The sequence below is a fragment of the Vigna angularis genome, chromosome 8, assembly GCF_016808095.1.
Source record: "Vigna angularis cultivar LongXiaoDou No.4 chromosome 8, ASM1680809v1, whole genome shotgun sequence".
In the NCBI taxonomy this organism is placed as follows: domain Eukaryota; kingdom Viridiplantae; phylum Streptophyta; class Magnoliopsida; order Fabales; family Fabaceae; genus Vigna; species Vigna angularis.
This window is the reverse complement of record NC_068977.1, coordinates 30,426,876-30,448,808: the sequence shown is the minus strand read 5'-3', so window position 1 is coordinate 30,448,808 and position 21,933 is coordinate 30,426,876. Positions and strand designations below refer to the sequence as shown.

The window sequence follows — 21,933 nt, the reverse complement described above, 5'->3', positions numbered from 1 at the left end:
CAAAATGAGGAAATAGTGTGCCAAGCTATCCCAATAATGTTGAGGTTCTTTTATTTTGACCATATATATTCTTTGTCCCATGTGCAGAAGGGTGAGTGAATGGATAAAATAATAACTAGCATAGCAGGCTGTCTTTCTTGAAGCAGAAGAGAAAATTTATTCACCATATGTTAAAACAAAAAGATGAAGATAATGCATGATCATGCTTCTCTCTAGAGGCATCAATATCAATGAATGTCTCTTCATTTTCCAACAACTGAGCTTGGAAACCCTTCACTGTCCTTCCATTGGTTGGCTAAAGACAAGGCACAGGTAAAAAAGAAGAAACAAAAACTAACTCTGCAGATAATTTATTCTGATAACAAGTGAATAGTCTCTTTTCACTCTAATGTACATGCACTGTTACGCTTTGATCACCAAGATCTGCATATATTATATTAAAAAATAGATTATATATAGAAAAATGTTGGGAGCATTTGATGAGTTCGAAATATTTGTATGAAGCTGGCCAACCAACACACTCCTCCCACTAGCCATGTGATGTGAATGAGTGAGGTAGTGGATGAGTTTTCTTTATATTTCCACCACCAAATATCTGCACTATGTGTATGCTATTCTGAATGTATCATTCTTTTAGGCGTACGCCACTATCTATGTGTTTTTATTGCTTCCTGACCCTCATTAACTATTCCAAGTCAAACTTCATCAATTATGCACACTAAGCATTGCTTTCTGACAGTTGACATTACTTGTTTGCCATATAATTATTTCATCTATACAAACACTGTTTCAAACGCAAAACATTCTAACATATCACTTTTTTGGATGTCATACTTTCTACGCCAAAACAAGGAATAGTGAACTTGTAGTGGAATTTAAAGTGAATGTGTATTGGATGTGTAATTATTTTCCATCATGGTTTCATAATATTGAATTCACTGTAATAGGATGAACTTAGAGTACTTGAGTGTATTTTAAGATACAAAATATCAGTCAACTGAATTAGTGAGAGATCTTTGGACCAAGGAAGACTGGAATTATTTAGTCACATAGTTGAGAGCATTCTTTTGCTAATCATCACTGATGTGGTCTTATAGCAGATTACTGAACTGTCAAGTTTTCTTTTACTTTCTCTTTTTTGGAGGTAGAAAATGGTGCATGTGAGATGAGAGAAGAAATTGTTGATTAAGGCAGTTAATTAATCATGGGAACGATACAAACAAATGAATATGAACAGAGAATATAAAATTCCAAAAAAGAAAGAGCCAATAATTATATGGCCCTCTCTCCTGATAAATTATAGCAGCATCTAAGAAAAAGCGTTTCTGTGCATCCAAACACAACAGAAAAGGTCTCTTTTACCAACTAAGAAATCAATAATACACCAGCCAGAAGCCTTTTCCAAACCCAAAAAAGCTAAATAAATATTCAAACCAAAGTGCATAAACCCCCATTCCCCACACCTTAAACACCTTCGCAAAGCAAACAGCTTCATCATGAGTGAAGCTTCTACGCGCTTTTGGAGCGACTGAATCCTAACAAGAATTGACAATAAACCAACCCTCTGACGCCACAATCTACCACACTCAGCCACTACAAACTGCATGTGGGTCTATACTTTAAATACTTTAACCACACTTAACTCTCACCCCCTCTCTTTCTAATTACGTCTTCACCTCACACATTCTACCGTCACAATCTCCTTCATCCTTTTTTCTCTCTGTAGAAGAACAACACCACACCACACCACCAATCTATCAAATATTTCTCTCTTTCTCTTTCGTGCATATTCACAAACACATGGCGCTCACCACCTAGTTCAACCTCAAACCCACCGAAACCCACTTACTCACCAAGAAAAAACCACGACCCATTTCACCAAACTCAATCTCCTCCAACAGTGTCAACCCAAAATCTGAATTTTCCATGGCCCTCGAAACCTGGCTCATCAAGGTCAAAACGGCGCTGTCGCACAGCCTCACGAAGAAACCGTCGTTTTCTTCGTCGAAGCCAAAGCACGTCTCGGTTTTGTCCTTCGAGATCGCGAACGTGATGTCGAAGCTCCTCCACCTCTGGCAGTCCCTCTCCGACACCAACGTCATTCGCCTCCGGAACGACGCCATCGCGCTCGAAGGCGTGCGCAAGCTCATCTCAAACAACGAGTCTTTTCTTCTAAGCCTCGCCGTGGCCGAGTTCGCCGACTCGCTCAGACTCGTTGCCAACTCGGTCTCCCGACTCAGCAACTACTGCCACGAACCTTCTCTCCGATCCTTCCACCGAATCTTCACCGAGTTCGCGAACTCGGGCCTCGACCCGCGCGCGTGGACCCTCACCACCCCGAAAGACATCGAAACCAAACACAGAAAATTGCAACATTACGTGACTCTCACGGCAACACTCCACAAAGAAATCGACGCTCTCACGCTCGTCGAAGGCGCGTTTAAAAAAGCGCTTCTCAACGCTGACAACGCCGCCACCGAACACTCCTCTCACAAAAAACTAAGCGATCTTCAGCAGAAGATTTTCTGGCAGAAGCAAGAGGTGAAGAACTTGAAGGAACGGTCGTTATGGAACAAAAACTTCGATGGGGTTGTTTTGTTGTTAGCAAGGTTCGTTTTCACCGTGTTAGCGCGGATTAAAGTTGTTTTCGGAATCGGCCATAGTAGTAGTGTTCCCTTTTTGTCACGTAGTTTGTCTTCCATTTATCCTTCCGATCACCAAAACCCTATTTCTTCTTGCTCCTTTGTATCTGGGCCGTTGAGAAGCTCAAAACTTGACGACGAAAATGAAAATTTGGGAAATGGGTTTTTCGAGTCTAATTGCAAGGTGTTGAAGTTGAAGGGTGACGGTGACGGTGATACTTTGGGTGCTTCAGCTTTGGCCTTGCACTATGCAAACTTGGTGATGGTGTTGGAGAAGATGATAAAGTCACCCCAGTTGGTTGGGGTGGATGCCAGGGATGATTTGTATGGGATGTTACCAAGTAGCATAAGGTCATCTTTGAGGGCAAGATTGAGAGGGGTGGGGTTTTCTGCATGTGATGATCACGTGCTCGCCGGAGAATGGAGGGATGCATTGGGGAGGATTCTGGGGTGGCTGGCACCATTGGCACATAACATGGTAAAGTGGCACAGCGAAAGAAGCTATGAGCAGCAGAACTTAGTACCAAAAACCAATGTGTTGTTGTTGCAGACTTTGTTCTTTGCAAACAAAGAGAAGACAGAAGCTGCCATCACTGAGCTGCTTGTGGGGTTGAACTATGTTTGGAGGTTTGAGAGGGAAATGACAGCTAAGGCATTGTTTGAATGTACCAAATTTAATAATGGCTTCTTAAGCTTGCACAAGCCCAGCTAAGGAGACATATCATCAGTTTCTTCTTTCTTCTTTTCTTTCACTCTTCCTTTTCATGATCAAGGTTTTAAAAGATTTCTCACAGCATCAAAAGATCATGATGAAACTATAATTTAAAACCTTGATCATGAACTTTCTCATGAGGGTTCTAATTTTGCCTCTATGAATGGTTGATTTTAGGTAGTTAATTGTGGTAAGTTCAGATCCTTGAGGTTTGGTAATTTCTTTCTAACCCGGGTCTGTATATGTATGTAAATGATATATTAATTTTGAGTGAAATCTCCAAGAAATATGCAAGGCCTTTCATGATTCGTACATACTCTCCATAATCATGTGGAAATATTCCTGTGTATTGTTTTTCTGCATAATTAATTTTATCATCAACTGCTACTTAGTGGGGTTTAATCAGATTTATTAATGTTGAATTCTGTGGCTGTTCCAATAGCAACACACTCAGCTCAATGGGGTTCATGTGATGACCAATAAACTATTGATTATATATTACAGTCAATCCTTGTTCATCTTTGATGGAGTTAATTTCATTGAACATTAATGAGATTACAGTCAATACTGCACTTTTTTTCTGCATCATCGGAATCAGGAAGATCTTTTTTCATATCAGTTATTTCATGTTGTGTTATAAATTAATTTGATATATGAAAATAAGTATATTGAATATATTAAATCTTAAATAATTTGTAGCATAGAATTATAATTTAAAGTATTTTTAATAAATATGTTTAATATTACGTAGCAACTAGTTAGGAATAATTAATCTATGTACAATATTTAATATAATTATTACAAAAAGTGACCATTTTATAACCTTAAAATTTTTAATTGAATGACATTATAAAAATAATTCCAATATTAATCGAATATTGTTAAAATCTATATAAGTGTTAAATTTAACTAAAGTAGTTATTCTCATTTGGTATGGTCTTATAACGCATGCACAATTCAAAAGCTTCTTTTTTCTTCACTTTTTCAAATTTGAGATCTAAGGACATTGATAATTGAACTTAGTCAATTGCCAAAACTTGCAAGAGTCAAATTTGTTTTTTTTTTCTTTTACAAGAAAGAGTCAAATTAGTTAAATGGTTAAATCTACTATTTAGATCTAAAAAAAAGTGTGTGTGTGTATATATATATATATATATATATTTTTTTTTTTTCAAATGTTGTTATTTCCCATGCTGTGCTGTTGCCAAAATGATGATCATTCTTCTCTTGAGTAATATATAAGGTATGTTGGAGAAAACTAAGCCAATCTTTTTATTTTGATTAACAAATCCAAATCTTTTTTCAAACTCTCACTTTTTCGTAATTTTAAAATTAACTAGCCATAATACAAAACATATGTAACTTTCAAATAAATCTAATAATAAGATTGAGTATAGTTTTCACGCCTCCTTATAACACTCTAGAAGTGGACATTCGGATATCAACCAAATTAAACCACTCCATCACTGATAGACAATTTAGAACATCACAATTGAACTCAAGTAATATAAAATAATATATTATTTATTTTAAAATTTAGAAATTTATTACATATTTATAAAGGAAAAAATGGGGTAATAATTCAATATGCAAATTCTTAATCCATCTGGGGTCTAGTAAATCATTTGATTTAATTATACAAAACCATTTTAACAGAACAAAATAATTTATTATTTTTTTTGCCCTCAACTTGTTGGTAACCATTGCTATTATTTTAGTTTCCTTTGCTCACTTTTCTTGATCTTTTTCTTCCTTTTGTGGATCTTTCTTTCACTAGCAGACACAGCTCACAGGTTTGCAAATAACAAGTGGTCCAATTAGTTCAAGTTTCCAATAAATGTTAACCCCTTTTCAATATTTATAACTCTTAGACCCTACTAAACATCATTAACCAAACAACTATTTGTATTTGTTTATTGTGAAACTTACCAAGGAATAGCAAGAAAGATTGAACCCTGTCTCTTCTATATCATCATTTCAACTAAACCATGCTTTTTCTCTTGAGTGGTTAATCAAAATAAAGAAAGGCACATAACCCTATTCAAAGTTTCTATGTTTTTTGGAAGGGCAATTAGGTGTCTTGAGATCTATGTGAAGAGATTTTCAAGAAATTTGACCATTGTTGCCCCATATGGTAGTGACATTTCCATTCAAGTGGGCCAAAACATGATTGGGTTTACATGCATATCAAATTCTACAATCCAAGTTGGAAGGCCCTTTTCATCTCGATTCAATCAACCCACAACCTCACTATGTTTAACCTAAAACTTCATCTCAACTCACATTTACCAAAAACTAACATTAAATTTTGAATTTCATTACAATTTAACTAAAAGTAAAGTGATATACATTTACATTCATATTCATTTGACACATGTTACAAAAATAAAATAATTATAAAATAATAAACTTTTATATTTTTCGAAAAAAAATAAAGAAAAATAGCATAAAATGAACGTAAAAAATTTGTGTCAAAATATCATTTCTATTTAAATAGGCATTCCTTGTTTGTTGCATAACCATATAAGTCAAAACCACTGGCACAGAGTGTGGAGAGATGTTTCATTGTGTTCTTTTTAACTGCAGGCATGTTTTACTTGGTTTGCATAAGGGTTAATAATATCTTGATATGACTTTGCATTTATTTGAGGAAAAATAAACAAGATCAGATGCATAAAGGGTATTTATAACCTAAAGGTGGTAAGTATGAATTTCTTTAAAAAAATGTCTCCTAAAAGATTAAAATCATAGAAGATAGAGGAAAATATTAATACATAATTTAGTACAAAATCCATGTATTAGATAAAAATGTATAATCTTAATGTTTTTTCTGCATTATTATCTTAGTATATTCTATATTAAACTATAAGAGAGACTTTATGTTTAACGTGTTAGATGATTTAATAGAACGGGGTTATGTTTGTGAATAATGGCTGATAAATTTTTTGGGAATTAATTAATAGCTAATGTTTAACCCAAAAACAAAAATAGCATCAAGTTAATTTATTGAATTAAGATCTTGATTGCATAATTTTTAAAAAATAACTATCTCAAATAACGGTGTCACTTGATGGAGGGTTGCAGGAAGCAAAGGCCACTTTGTTGTAAGAACGGTGAGATCGATGGCTTGCATCTCCACACAAGAGCCACTAGAAGAATTATTAAGATCATAGTTTTGTTATAATAAGAGTCAAGTGTCTAACTTAACGTTGTTTAATCATTGTAATATGGTCTTTATAGGGCCAACTTTTATAACAAGAAGGCATAGAAGATTGTCTTCTCCAGTTAGTTTTTTTCCTTTGCCCTCTAAGTATATTGTATCACTTATCTATCACAAAATTCATATGTGCCTTTTTTTTCCTGCTATACGACTCAACTGACTAACAGGCAAAAAGTCCAGTATAGAGCTTTTATACTCCCTACACTTTTATGTAGCAGGTAGGTAAAGAATATATTTTCCTCTTTCCCATTATGCATCTTTATGTTGTATCCACTGTGTACTAGCTTACCTGCATAGTTAAAGTGAGAAAACAGGTCCCCCAATGGATAAATTCCCATCACTTTTCTAGTTTAAGCAAAAGTTTCATTCTTGTAGTACCACCCCAAAATGCAAAGTATACTCCTTTCTAACCTCTCTTGATAGGGAAGTTGAAATTTACATTCTTTTGAACATCCACAAATTTCTGAAAATTTATATCAAAAATGAATTCCCTTTCAAAGGCACACTGCCACATGAGAAAACTACCTCTTGGAGGTTGTATGTACCTCAAAAACCAGTAATATAATGAAGGACTACTCAAGAATTAGTTATTTCCAAGACTGAAACTGCCCTGGGTATGTTTATTGAAAGAAACCCTAAAGAGTAGTTTTCCAGGCTAAAACCAATCTTACACTAAAATTTATTCTAAACCAGACTCTAGTTGCAATTTACTCTGTTGAGACTTGGCATTATAAGCTGAACTTGATAACTAGAGATGTATATTCCTTTCCAAAAAATTTAAACTGCAACATCAGCACTAACCATATACGGCAATGAAAATAATGAAACTTCAACTAGAAGAATTACAACTTTCAACAACTCTCCTAATTCGTTTAATAACCAGAGGGACCTCCTCTAATGTTATGGTAGTAAAACAAATTCGAAACCATCCTGGTTCTATGCAATGGCAGGCTGATCCAGGAGTTATACTGATCTTAGCAATACTTAAAAACTTCTCCCACAACTCAATTTCCCCTTTTTCACTATATGGTCGGATCAATCCACTCATATTAGCCCAACAGAACATACCAGCACTGCTCTTGGCACACTTGATTCCTAGTTTACTTAAACAATCCACAAATTCATCACGCACTTGTCGTATTCTTTTCCGGTTGGTTTCTAAATACTCCCGAATAAATCTTTTATCTGAAAGCATTGAAGTAACTAACCTCTGGGTCGGAGCAGATATTGCGGAAAATCTAGTCAACTTCTTGGCAGCAGCCAAAACACTGTCGTTGAATGAACATATAACCCCAACTCTAAATCCAGCAAGAGATAGGTCTTTTGACAGGGAATATACTATGTGAAACCGGCTTTTGTCTATATCTGAATCAAGAACTTCAGCTAGACTCACAAACTTCTCACTTCCGTACGTGGAGCCTGCATATACTTCATCAACAATGATATGAATGTTTTTATCTTCAGCAAAGTCCAGAAGACTGTATAGCATGTCTTGTGTCAAAATATTGCCAACGGGATTTGAAGGGTTGGAAATTAGAATTCCACGAATTTTGACTCCTCGTTTTCTTGCTTGACTAAATGCTTGATCAAGAGCAGTGATACTTAGATTGAAATTGTCAGTGCTGCGACAGTGAACAGGTATTAGGTCTACCCCTGGACGCCATCTTACATCCCTGTCAAATCTGCACAGTTCCTTTTAAATTTAGCACGAGAAATTAGAAAGAGGAGTTCAAGAAAGTGTCAGCAATTACCCTGGATAATATGGTGTAGGGACAAGGAATGCATTCCCATGGTCTGCCAAACAGTAGGACAATATCTCAATTGCAGGAGTTGCTCCAGCTGTTAGAACCATATTATATGGGTCAAATTTCACTGATTCCCCCATCACCTGATGCATAAAATCTGACAAGGCCTGAAAAATCAGAGCAAAACAAAAGTTTAGCAGATAAACAAAAGAACAGCATGACCTTCAACAAACCAAATTTGAACATACCATAGGTTATAGGGGAACAGTATCTAATTAATAGACCAGTCCAATATTAAACAGTAACAAATAACCAACAAAGGATAACATCTTAATTTTAACCTTTAAAACAACTGATAACTCTAATTAAGACCAAAACACTTGTTTACAGAATTATAGTAAAGGTAACTAGTTCCAAAAGCATACAATAACGTATCTTAAAAACAGAATTTTGAAATGTAATGATTTACGTAGGACAGTTATGTGATGTTTTGTGCGGCATTTGAGTGTTTAGTAACTGTAGGACAGCCATAAGATGTGGTACATTGCAGTTAGAGGTGTGTACTTATTAAATAGGATGTGTGACAGATTTCTGATTCATCGAGTTAAATTACTAAAGTTTGTTTGAAGGAGACTCGTTGTAAGATTTTACACCTGTGTTCGTGTTCTTAATTTGTACTACAAATTCTGGAACAATTCCAGAATTCTATCACTTAAGGGTGTGTTTGGATTACCATTTGAGGTGCTTCGAGGAGACAACAATCACACTTTCCCATTAGGTAAAAGTGGGGTTAACACTGGTCTAACGTATTTTAAGTGTCCTTTCACGTTGATGGTAACTTTTTCCCAAGCATGCACTGAATCTTCCAGTTTGTGTGTTCAAACTTGAGTTTAATGGATTCTAAAAGCTCAAGTTCTTCATTTAAAATTATTGAGTAGCAAGAGAAGCCACAACTAATAATACTTAAATCAAAACCTATCAGCTTAGAAACTTGTAGCTTAGTTAGCACCAGCTTCAAGCCAGGGCTGTAATAATGATAACGATTTTCATTAGAACATTTCCCATCCTCCAGTATGTTAGAAATGCTTTAAGGTCATTTGTATTCCTTCGCCTAACAAATTAAACTTTTGGAATGATTGGTCATGACAACCACTATAAACATGTGGTCTGGTCGAGGGTTGGATCCTTACTGCTCCCGTACTTCTTAAATAAAAAATTCAAATCGAAATCAAGCATAAGTAGGCCCGCACCATTCACTTTCCATGGTAAAAAGCTCTTGGGCAAGGGAGTGTGTTAGAAATGCTATAAAACCCGCATATATATCAGTTCTTAACAGTATTAACTTTTTGAATATTGGGTTCTTAACAGTCCTACCTTAGTGTTAAAATAACAACAAAATGTGAAAACACCAATTTGAACGTTGAAAGGTTTAGGATAAGTCACATTAGTCTTCTACTGTCAATTTACTTCCCTAGTGAAACAAAATTGATACACATTTTCACTTTCAGGAAGGACGCGATAATTTTTCATCTTTCAGATTTTCCAAGTCTACCCCACACGCAAGTCACAACAAAGACCAACAAAACTATTAAAAGCCAACCCCCAAAACCTTAAACGACAACACAGAATGATAATGTACACATGCAAGTTCCCCTGTGAATTCAAACACTCTACTCCATCCCCCACTGATGAAAAATCATTGCATGCTCCAGAACTACCATGTGTCTATGGTCCCAGCCAATCACCACTCGACACATAACCAAGTTTTTCAATTTATAAAAAACAGCTAATAAAGTCTGTAACATGTCACATGGAGATTAGCCTGGACCATGGTACGCACAAAAACTAAACAAACAAAAAAAGTGGCACTAGTAGCATCACCACTGACACTACGAAGCACAAAACTTCTTACCATTTTCAATTCCATCACTCCATCAAACGTCTGATACGGCGCAATCCCGTTAATACCCAAATCAACACCGCCACTCATCGTCCCCTCCAAGTTCCGCGCCACCCATTCCCCTATCAAATCGAAGCACAGCTACACCCACCTCAACAATTAACAGCAACCAGATTAGCAACAGACACTATACACAATCAATTAAAATTAATCAATAACACAACAGAGAGAGAGAGAGAGAGAGTCATTAAAGAAGATGTAACAACCATAATGTTTTAAATTCCAATCAACAAGAGAAAACACATCTGAAAGAGTGTATGAAAACTGCTGTAATCTGTCAGGAACCAACCTTGTTGTCCGACAAGCCCAGCTGAATAATCCCGTGTGGATTGTTAACGGCGTCGTAGGGATCTCGTGAAGCCCTCTCCAAGCCGACGTAGTAGAGGGAGTCGTCGGGCCTGGAAATCTGCGTGGCGAGCTTGGAGAGGCGAACCCGGGAAATGGAGCCACGTGAGGACAAATTGGAGCGGGAGGAGGTTCGGGGGAGGGTGGGCTCGGAGGAGGGGGAGGGAGGGGAGAAGTTGGAACGGCGTCGTTTGAGGTAGAGCTGGAGGAAGTAGAAGAGGGCGCAGGGGACGAGGGTTCCGAGGAGAAGCCCTCCGCGGCCCTGGACGACGCCCTGGAGAGGGACGATGAGTTTCATGCCGGTGGTGGAGAATGAAGGGTTGTGGGCCTGGCGGGGCTGGGAGTTGGGCTTGGTGGGCTTTCGGGCGTGGGTCATTGACCCGGAGAGGGAGTGAAGGTGGAGTGTGGAGAGGGGTTTGGTTTGTGTGGTGTTAGGAGAATCAAAACGAAAGAATGAAGAGGGAAGAACCTCTGTCTCTGGGATTCTCTCCTTTCTTTTGTTTCCTTCTTGCTTTCCCATTTTACCCTTGGGATCCTATTCCTGTTCCTCCTAGTTCTAAACGACACCAGTTCAGGATTTTGTTTTATTTTATGTTGTTTATTATTATTTTTTATTTAAGGAGGAGGAAACGAGGATTCACACCTAATCGCTTCATATTGGGATTTTGTTGTTTTCTTCTGTTATGTACAGGCGGGCTTATGGGAGATTTTCATACATATCATTACTTCACTACAATGTAATATTATATATTTTTTATCTAAATCTAATATTCTAATATTCTAATACATGAAAATATTAAAATGTAAACAGTATATTTAGGGCTTGTAATTAATTTTAATATTTTAGTATTTTGAGTCAAGCACCTCGATAGGAAGTGTGTGTTGAAACACCTCGTAAGCTAACTAATTTTACCTAACAATCGCGAGATTATTGAGTAGTTCAAAATCACAAAGGGTCTTTCTGATGTTAGGAGAAGAATTTTTAAATGGTAATTATTTGGGTTAATTATTAGGCTAGTCTCCAATTTATTTATGTGCATCAATTAAGTTTAGTTTTTCTTAATAGTTAATGTTGATTGATTAGATATGTTTTGGTGATAATTTATGGAGACGTTATACATTAAAAAAAATTGTGATGTAAACATTTGGGCGAGTAAAAAAAATCAAGAAAAATGAAAAATTTGGCGACTTCAGGATAGTCGACAAGATATTCTTAGAGTTAAGTAATGTGTATCAAGAAGTAGCTTGGCAATACATTAGGAGAAATCAATAAAGTGTATGGAGAAGTCACAAAACTCAACAACACATTAGGAGAGCTCGGTAAAGTGTATGAAAAAATCACATAACTTGACAAGACATTAGGAAAATTCGGTAAAGTACATGAAGAAGTCACATAGCTCAAACAATACATCCAGAGAGCTTGGTAAAGTGCATGGAAAAGTGATAATGCTAAAGTGCATGGAGGAGTCACATTGCTCGACAAGACATTTGGAAGACTCAATAAAATGCATGGAGAAGTCAAATAGCTCAACAAGACATCCTGAGTTTGGTAAGGTGCATGAAGAACTCAGATAGCTTGGTAGGTCCAGATAGTTTAATCTAACTTATGGAGCTCTCCCAATTTTTGGTCAAGTTAGTTGACTTCTCCATGGGTTTTACCGAGTTCTCTGAATGTTTTGTCGAGCTATGTGACTTGTCTATGCATTTTATCGAGTTTTTTGGATGTTTTGTCGAGTTATGTGACTTTTGCATGCATTTTACCAAGCTTTCCTAATGTTTTGTAAATCTTTGTGACTTCTCCATGCACTTTGTCGAGCTATTAGAATGTCTTGTCGAGATGTATGAGTCTCCATAGTCTTAGTTGAGTTCTCTGTATCTCTTGTGGACCTCTCCATCTCTTTCACTATACAATTATAAATTTTTACATCTCATTTATCATATCATTACACTTTTATCATCATTTATGAAAAACTAACAAACAAAAACTTGATTGATATATAAATTTAAAGACAAAATTAATTTTTTTTAAATGGAAATTCAGTCGATACAATGCTCCCGAAACCATATAGTAATTAAGTCCAATTATTTTTATAAAAGACTTGTAATGTATATTTTAATTTTTATATATTTTCTTTATTTTTCTCTTCTTTTAATATTTTTTTAGTTCGGTCTTTATTGAAATATCATCTCCTCTACTTATATTACTATAGGCTCCACGTCCTTTTCTTCGACTGACCATGAATCTATTTCAAATTAAAATCCATATTTTTATTATAGTCACTATTTTTATTCGATCTAAAATAATACTAATATCTCTATGCTGACATTGGTTAATTCTTTTATTAATATTGATATATTTGTTTACTAATGTTGAATATGGTATTTTCTTTTCTTCTAATATTAATAAATATTTTTTTTGTCTTCTTATTAACCTCAATTAAAATATAGATTAGGATTATTTAATAAAAATATAATAGCATTACCAATTGACACTATGAGAATAAATTATATTTTCAGAAATAATTTATTTCTTTTAACTTTTCCTTTTTTTTCTTAGTCTATTAATAACAAAATTGAATATTTCTAATGTAAGAAAAAGAATATTCCAACTGTTCTTGCTTTAAAAATTTCTAATCATAATTTTTATCTTTCAAATTATGTGTTTATTCATACTCTTTTAGGTCTTAAGTTGATATGTCTTTTGTATCTTTTGTTTGTATATGTTTTTTCAATAAATGTGAATTCTTAATAGAAAAGTTTATAAAGACATTTTGACACTCAAACAGTGATGAGTTAATGTAATAAATGTTATAATAAATTTTATATTTTTTGTATGTAACATCCCAAATTATATAGAAGCATATAACATAGTAAGTCTACATTTAAATAAAAGAGAATAGTTAGAGTAGACTGTAAATAAAGTTTGTTAAGCGTACAGTCATCCGATAAGGAGTCAGAATTTAAAACTTAAGCATACTAGAGTATTTCAAAAGATAATGAATAACTGATAGAATCCTAAGGAGACTAAGCAACAACATCATCTTCCTCCAAAGCCTGCTCTAGAGGCACTTCATCCATCTCTGCTCACATCCAAGTGGATGATCATTGCAAAAGAACGCATACCCAAGCAAACACAAACACACAACAAGGGTGAGCTAGATATAAAAATCATGTTATAACAGTCATAGGCAACATGCAAGTAAAGACGGATATACTATACTATACAAACATGACTTGTGGCACTTAAACTTGACTCGTCCAGACTTAGAATGATTGTCGAGCTATGGCAGGTTATGCACTCGTGGTGGCTTCTACTGCTTTGCAAAGTCATTGCCAATGAGTTTCACCCTACCACACTCACGAGGTTAGTCCGTTATCACTCACCTTGGGCCATACTAGAAGCACCCAAGACTAGGACCTCCTGCTACTCCTCACTACATGGATCAATCCTCTCTACTTGAGAATGAAAGGCCATTGGAGCATAAGGAAAACCCCCAAGACTGAGCTACCATGCAAATCATTCTAAACACACTGAAAGGGCACCACCATGTATCCCCCCTTGAGGATCATGGAATTACGTCCAATACTAATACTTTCCACTTTAACACCAACATGATAATGCACACATAAGTGCTTAAAGAAACTGGAACAATTAAGTAAAATAGCATACTGGAATAAATAGGAATATAGGCCGAACAGAAAACATCAACACATAATAAGCAAGGCCGAATACCCTATGAATAGTGGAGACCGAATGGTATCTCTCTTTCTAAAGACAGGACCGAACGGTCCATAAATGGTAAAACTGAAGAAGTGACCGAACACTATTAAGGACCGCTCACTAAGAGAGACTGAACGCTACCTAAGAGACCGAACGCTACTTGAGACCGAACGCTACTTAAGAGACCAAACTCTCCTTAAGAGACTGAACGCTACCTGAGAGACCGAACGCTACTTAAGAGACTGAACGCTACTTAAGAGACCAAACGCTACTTAAGAGACCGAACGCTCCTTAAGAGATCGAACGCTACCTAAGACCGAGCACTAAGATCGAACTCTACTTAAGACTGAGCACTAAGACCGAACGCTACTAAGACCGAACGCTCAACAACGCATGGCCGAACGGTTATCAGTTCACTTTCGGCGAAACTGCATAATTCTGCAGAATTATGAACAACACCTAACATAACCATTCCTAACCATTTTTACTAACTTCTAACACCCTTAATTCTTGTTTTATACTTAATTAAACTCATCTAAATGATTCTGAACATTCCTACTACCATTCTAAAGTGATTAAGACTCAATTTCAACTCTAAAACACCAATTTTCCCAACTTAAGGATCCAAAACCCAATCCTACTGCTTTGCTCCTATTTTGATCAATTTAGTGACTCAAACAAGTTACAATTCACTTGCTAAGGCTGCCCCAACAGCCCAGTTGCGCTTTTGACCTCAAATGCCCAAAATCGCTACCTCACTTCCTCTCAAAGTGACCTAAAACACCATAATTTCACTCACTTTAGAGCTTAAACAAGCAAACCAAACAACACACCCATTAAGGAATTTAACATACATACAAATATTGCAAGCAAATTGAAAACAATATCTAGCTCCCCTTACCTGGAAAATTCCACAACACAGCTTACAGTACCGTTCTCTACAACACCTCACACAACAAGGGCGCAACCCCACTCTACAAATCACCCAAGTGGTGATAGAAACAACTCTTAGAGCTAGAACGAACAGAGGAAAAACGTAAAGAAGGGTACACTAGGCACATGCAACTTGCCCTAAGTTCCAAACAACGGAGAACAGTGAAGAGCTACTTACCCGCTGAAGAATGAAAATATATTCGGATGGTTGCGAAGCTCACTGCGCCGCGGTCACTTGAGCACCACCTAATCAACAATGCAACGACTGAATGTGAGGGAATGGTAGAGAGAAGGCAGAGCAAGGCTAGGGAAAATAAGAGTTCTAGAGAGAGAAGTGAAAGTTGGCTAATGAACTCAGATTTTGAAAGGTCCCTTCTAAGGTCGTGATGTCCTTAGTTTTACGGGTCTGGTTGCTCAACATAAGACCCAACTGCTCTTGACCCATTTTTCAGGTCCTTGTACTTGTATTATAAGTGTAGAATATATAGATTTCTCTTGCTTTTAGATTTATACATGATTAATTATTCTTAATCTTCTTTAATCTAATGTAGGTTATGTCTTTTAAGGTAACATTGTAATAATGGACACTAGATGACATGTTGCCTAACATCTATATATTGGTCGAAGTATCTTGTCCTTTCAATACAAATATGTTTATCAATACACGATACAAAATATTGATATCCTTGAATTGTTGAATATCCCACATTAATCACTTAAATAATAATTAAAAAATCATATTATTTGATTGAGATAAGTAATAATAATTTTATCTTCCAATAAATAATTAAATTTTTAATTATTGATAATGTTATTTTAAATATAAAATAAATCGTACGAAGGTTGAAATATTCAGTTTCTCACCCTACATAAGCAAAGAAAAGGGCAAACATATATTAGAATGATGTTACTCAACAACACAATCAAATAAAAGATGACAAACACATTTGTGCATTGATGAAAAGCCAAGAGCAGTACCAAATAATTACCTCAAAAAGTAAATGTAAGAGGTTAGCCAGCTTCATGGGTCATGTTGACCGTGCAATGCAAATAACACGCGAATATGAATTTAGAGTTTCAAAAGGTTTTTCTCATTATTTGCAAAATTGTCTTTAATCAAATGTATTTTTCGTAACTTATTTTCTCATGTTGTATAGACAGAACATGATGAATAGAATAAAGACATTGATAAAAGTTTCAGTTTTTTTTTTTGTTTATAAAATAGATTGTGATGAATTTTTACAATGATAAAATAATTACCCAAACAAAGTTTTCAAATATTTTTAACTGAATAAATAACCTTTATGGAGTCATAATGTAAAACATGTTTTTATTTTTATTATTGAAAATGCAACTGTCTGACTTAATTAGGTGAAATTCGTGAAATTTCTAATTTTTAGAAGTTAATATGTGAAAAATTAACTCGTAATGAAATATTTAAATGAAATCATAATGGCATTTTTTAATTCTAATAAAAATTTACATTGTATCAACGGTAGTATAAATATAAATCATAATTATAACTACTAAACTCAAATAAGATGACAAAAGGAAATTGAATATACTTTAATATAACCAGAATCACTTATCTTAATCTGTTTCAAAATCAAGTACACAAAAACAAGTATGCAAAAGAAAAGACTAAGCACCAAATAATATATATGCATTGCAGTACAGCAAGAAGCACCAGTGGTCTAGTGGTAGAATAGTACCCTGCCACGGTACAGACCCGGGTTCGATTCCCGGCTGGTGCAATTGATTTTTTTGAGCTTGAAATTTATGTAATTAAAATTGGAAGGTCTGCTTTATAAAAATTGATACTTTTTTACTCAAGAAATGCCTAAAATGGCTGAAATAAATGAAGGATGAAAATACATATTTGTATACACAGAATTAGGTTGCCATCCATTTACAATTTATAATCTTTCTTGAGTAAAAGCTATTCTTCTATTGCATCTTTAAACCATTTTTTGGATAAGCTAATCCAAATAAACTTATCAACTACAATAGTAATCACCTATATGTAGCCAATTAATAAAATAATTTAATTTAATTATGTAGTAATTTCCATTCCAGTCTTCTCTTCAGGTTTACTGTCACAATAACCTCACTGAAGCCAGTGGCTCTAATTTAATAAGCTCAACAGAGCATCAATGCAGAATAAAATACTACACTTACAAGATCACCAACTATTCCAGTAAATAAAGTGGATTTTCGTTAGTGTACCTCTGGTTTTTGAAATCATGTTTTGACAACGTATTAAAGTATGCATGATGTAAATGGCATTATACCTAAAGGGAAGGAGGGGTGGAACAACTAAGAGGCAAACGCAAAGACTGGAAAAAATATCTATTCATTTGAAATCAACTCCTCCACAAAAGTATGTAAACAAAAAAAAGTGAAATCCAATACCAAAATTTTCCCTCAAGTGATGAGAAATACAACCGCGGGTTCTGTGGTGTGTCTGAATCGTTATGCATGGGAGCACCTTGATCTTCAAGAAAGGATTACGAAGCCATTGCTGCATCCAAACTGAAAATTACTGTCATTCCTTATGGTGATCAATTATGACAAAAGGCTAGTAATCTTTAATCTCTGCCATGCTGAACGCACGAGCTTTTTCAATCATGTCCACACAACTGTACCTCAACCTCAACATGTATTATTGGTGCTGTGAATGTTTTCTCTTTTTCTCTCCAATTATTCAGCAGAAGTGAATTATAGTTACCAATTATTCGGGGATTTCCCCTTCCTCCAATTCATTTGGCAAGGGGAACAATTCACTAGCACCAATTATATCTATTTTATTTTCTGTTTTATTGGCAAAATCACTATCAAAATCAAAAAGATCACTAGGATTTGTTTGATCCAAAATGTCAGTATAGAAATCCATCAAATCTTGATCGAAGTAAAAATCTATTTCTTCAGGTAACTTTGGATTCTGGGTTTCTGTCAATGAATTTGAAAGATCACCTCCGGTGTCTCCTTCAAACAGAGACTTGTTGGAGGAATCATTTGGTGCTATCTCAGAACTCGTATTTTGGGTCATCAATTCTTGTGGTAAACTTGATTCCACTTGCTTCATTATATCAAAAACCTGAGGATCTACAGAGCTGTTGTCATCTTCTATCACCTCCTCCCTAAATGATAACCCTTGCGGGATTTGATTTTCTTCACTGTCTTTCTGTGGTGATTTATGCTTTCTTGTATTCACATCCATAATAACTTCAAAATTGATTCTGTGAGACGGCAAGAGAACAAAAACAACAGGAAACTCCAAAATGACTATATCTGCTAATTGCTTTCTGATTGGCAGTTTAATATCGATCTCTTTGAAAGGTGATTTAGGACCCTGTATTTGCATGAACCAGATAGAATTAATGAGTAAAAATAAAAGCATGTCTTGATGCGTTCGGTCAATGTGATCCTACAAGTCTGCAAGCTCAGTACGATACTGAATTGCAACAGTAGAAATAGGCAAAGAAAACCCACCTTTGGGTTTTTACGAATGAAAAGCTTTAGAGAATCCAGCTGGACTTCACAAAATGGCCTTAGCTGATTATTCCATGGACCAGGTTTGAGGTGCTTCTCTAGAATGGAGCAAAAGCTTGAATTTTCATCAACTCTAGACAACATGAGCACAATATCCTTTCAATATTCTATGGACTCCAAGCATGTAATAAGAAGGTAAGCTACAGTAATTTGTATTCTAAATCAAAGGCACCATCAATGTTACTCACCCATGGTCATGTAAAACAATATCTGTTGAGTGAAAACGCCATTCAATTGTCCAAGATATAAACTTCTTCCTGAAAGCATTGTATGATACAAAAGTTACCAACTTAACAATCCAAAAATGAAACATTCTTATAAGCTAGACCTCCCTCTGAGATTGTGTTAGAATATAAATCATCACAACTTGAAAAGAAAACCTAACAATCAGACCGCCACATATCCACTAGGTATACTACAAATCATATCCAGTATGCACCAAAAGATAAAAACAAGGAAACAATAATGAAACTGAAGCTAGTTATCATAAAACGATGAGAAATACCTTTGATCATATCTAGACCGGTTTTTCTGTCTTTTCGACATTCCGTGAGGTAGAAACATCAGTTGGGTTTTCCTGCTCCCAGCAGCATTCTTTAGGCTTTTAAGTGAATAAGGTAACTTGAAATATGAATGAATGCCTAATTTAGATCTCATTCTCTGAGCAGATTCAGCCACTCTCTTCACCTCCTCCAGCAAACTATAATCTAACCAAAGGACATCACAAAGTAAACAAACAGATTAGCCATAGGATTTTAAAAGAACACACCAACAGACATAGGGTGTACCGACTAATGAAAATTCATAATGCAGAAAATAAACCAAGAATAACAACTGTATATTTCACCAATAATCGAAAAGGGGCTCTCATCCTCTACGAGTAAAATAATACAAAGCCGTGTTTTTTACCAAACATAATTACAGGGTACTTCAATTAATTTTCTATTCAGCAAAAAAATTGTTTTCTCACACAAACTAACATGACATGAAATCAGGTCACTTTGCTTACTCGAAGAACATTAAGGAATAAAACAACATTATTGTGCTTATGCAATCAAGAAGAAGAAAAAAAAAGATTATCAGCATATTTAAGACAGAGTACGAGGATTGAGAAACAAGGTACCTGATAAAAGGATATTATCGTCGAACTTCGAAAGAGGAACAAACAGAGTCTGGTTCCTCTTCCCGCTGCACCCAGTTCGGTCTTTGTGTGATTTCACGCACGGAAGACTGCACGTGTGTAAGGAGCAACCGGGACACGTGTATTTCCATGGGTTCGATTTGCACTCTTCACACTCTGTTGGTCCATTCGTGAGTTTTCGAATTGCCGCTTGTCCTTCTTCGGTTTGGGGCAAAGAAGAGGACATGTTTGTGATTCCAATGAGAGCGTTGCTTCAAAATCTCGTTACGGTGGGTGGTGAGTGCACTTCGTCACCGAACGGTGAGGGTAGAACGGCGCGGCTAGGGCACACGATGGAAAGAAGCAGAGGATTGTTCTGTAACAAGAGGAAGAAGAAACTGAATAACTATTAAATAGTAATGGTTTTAAAATATTTAAAATGTTAAATATTTATTTCTTCTTTAATAACTAATAAAAAAAACTTTATGTCAATATATTTAAAAAAATAAAATAAAAGAATAATAATGTTTAAATAATAAATGGACTATGGATTTTAAAAATAAATGTGAATGATTTGGAAAGTGGTTTTTTTAAGTTGATATGAATATGTTCTGTCACCATTAGAGTGACTATTTAACAAATATTATATGTAATAATCTACTAAATTACTTTAATAATTTAATTTCTTTTTTAATAGTTATTGTTAATAAACAGTAAAAACACACACATGAACATGTGTAACATCCCAAAAATACAGCAATAAACTACACACAAGTCTGACCGAACGGTTTACAAAAAGAATTTATTGAACGGTCGAGCTTAACAAAAAGGATGATGATCGAACGACCACTATACCCTAACAAAGCTATAAAAGTAACCGAACGTCCTATGGTTTGACCTTGATTTCAGCTTCTACGAGATTCGCATCCTCCACATTTTCTTCTTCCAGCACATCCTCCAACAGCGCATCCGCTTCTGCTCACATCCACACGGATGATCATTGCAACGACAAGACGGACGTACACAACAATACACGACAGAAAAACACAGGGTAAGCTTATGTAATTTAATTCATGCTTCAACATATAAATTAAAGGTTTAATCATTCACGGAGTCCCTATTTTCGCGTCAAATCTCAATTTAGTCCCTTTCTTTCTGGAAATCTCAATTGGGTCCCAAATTTATGAAAATTGCAACAATTGGGTCCTTTCCGTTAAATTATCTCTAACGGTGTTAGTGTGTGTTTGACATGGCACTCTGTAGTCAGTTTCTTAACTGACGTGGAAGCATCAGGATTTATGTTAGCAATGGAACCATCAGGTTTTATGTTAGCAAGATTGAAATGTTGATCCGTCCCAGGGAAGGCATGTCAACTTCCATTCCAGAGTTATCTTTATCATAACCAAACTCATCCAAACCAGAGGTTTCTTCCTTGTTTTGACCCCCACCATTACTTAGGTTATCGTTAGCACTCATTCCATGGTTAGTGGTACCTCTTGACTTTCCTTTCTTATGCCCACGCTTGCGCTTCATGTTCTATCTTCAAACCAAATACAACCTTGAAACAAATTCAAACAAAGGCTAAACAAATCACCACACTACAAAGTGGAAGACATGATTTGAATGAAAAAAGAAAGTAAATTTGAGCTAAATGAAACGAAAATATGGAGCAAAAGAATTAAAAGTGGAAGTAATTACAGAATTGAGAAACCTCTTTGTGATCCCCAAGGATTCCGATTCCCGATCCTGGGGCTCCAAAGCTACTGGTTTGATAAGGCCCTTGATGACGATGACAGGTTCGGCGGGGGGTTTGGGCTCGGGCCGAGAGGAGCTGCTGCTGGTGACCAAGGTTTGGGTGTTCTTCTGAAGCTCGCGAAGGGTTTTTTTTGTGTAGGTTCCAGCTTGGGGTTGAACATTGGAAGGAACCGAAGGGGAAGAAGACGCTATTCGGTCTTTATGAGTGGTGATTTTGTGAGCGGAAGA

The 21,933-nt window shown here is 35.6% G+C and overlaps 3 protein-coding genes and 1 non-coding gene across 7 annotated transcripts; 2 read left to right on the top strand and 2 right to left on the bottom strand.

Annotated features, from left to right (window-relative positions):
• The first annotated feature begins 1,926 nt into the window (after positions 1-1,926).
• Positions 1,927-3,354, top strand: LOC108344078 (protein PSK SIMULATOR 1). Its single transcript, XM_017582545.1, has one exon. The coding sequence runs from the start codon at positions 1,927-1,929 to the stop codon at positions 3,352-3,354; it is 1,428 nt and encodes a 475-aa protein (XP_017438034.1).
• Positions 3,355-7,302: 3,948 nt separating this feature from the next.
• On the bottom strand, positions 7,303-11,177 carry LOC108344077 (1-aminocyclopropane-1-carboxylate synthase 6). 3 transcript variants are annotated; one of them, XM_052867245.1, is made up of 4 exons: positions 10,569-11,177; positions 10,232-10,360; positions 8,326-8,486; positions 7,303-8,256 (listed from the first exon to the last, which is right to left on the bottom strand). In XM_052867245.1, the coding sequence occupies exons 1-4, from the start codon at positions 11,142-11,144 to the stop codon at positions 7,404-7,406; spliced, it is 1,719 nt and encodes a 572-aa protein (XP_052723205.1). In that variant the 5' UTR covers positions 11,145-11,177; the 3' UTR covers positions 7,303-7,403. The 3 variants fall into 3 exon arrangements, with proteins under 3 accessions (XP_052723205.1, XP_052723207.1, XP_052723206.1); XM_052867247.1 differs by having other exon boundaries at positions 10,232-10,406; positions 10,569-10,708; XM_052867246.1 differs by having other exon boundaries at positions 10,232-10,370; positions 10,569-10,708.
• A 5,784-nt stretch (positions 11,178-16,961) lies between these two features.
• On the top strand, positions 16,962-17,032 carry TRNAG-GCC (transfer RNA glycine (anticodon GCC)). The gene has a single exon. It is a non-coding gene; the product is annotated as a tRNA-Gly (tRNA).
• A 568-nt stretch (positions 17,033-17,600) lies between these two features.
• Positions 17,601-20,347, bottom strand: LOC108344713 (uncharacterized). 2 transcript variants are annotated; one of them, XM_052867436.1, is made up of 6 exons: positions 19,954-20,347; positions 19,336-19,537; positions 19,019-19,087; positions 18,771-18,903; positions 18,252-18,630; positions 17,601-17,810 (listed from the first exon to the last, which is right to left on the bottom strand). In XM_052867436.1, exons 1-6 carry the CDS (start codon positions 20,195-20,197, stop codon positions 17,632-17,634), a joined length of 1,206 nt encoding a protein of 401 aa, XP_052723396.1. In that variant the 5' UTR covers positions 20,198-20,347; the 3' UTR covers positions 17,601-17,631. The 2 variants fall into 2 exon arrangements, with proteins under 2 accessions (XP_052723396.1, XP_017438671.1); XM_017583182.2 differs by having other exon boundaries at positions 17,601-18,630.
• Between the last annotated feature and the right edge of the window lie 1,586 nt (positions 20,348-21,933).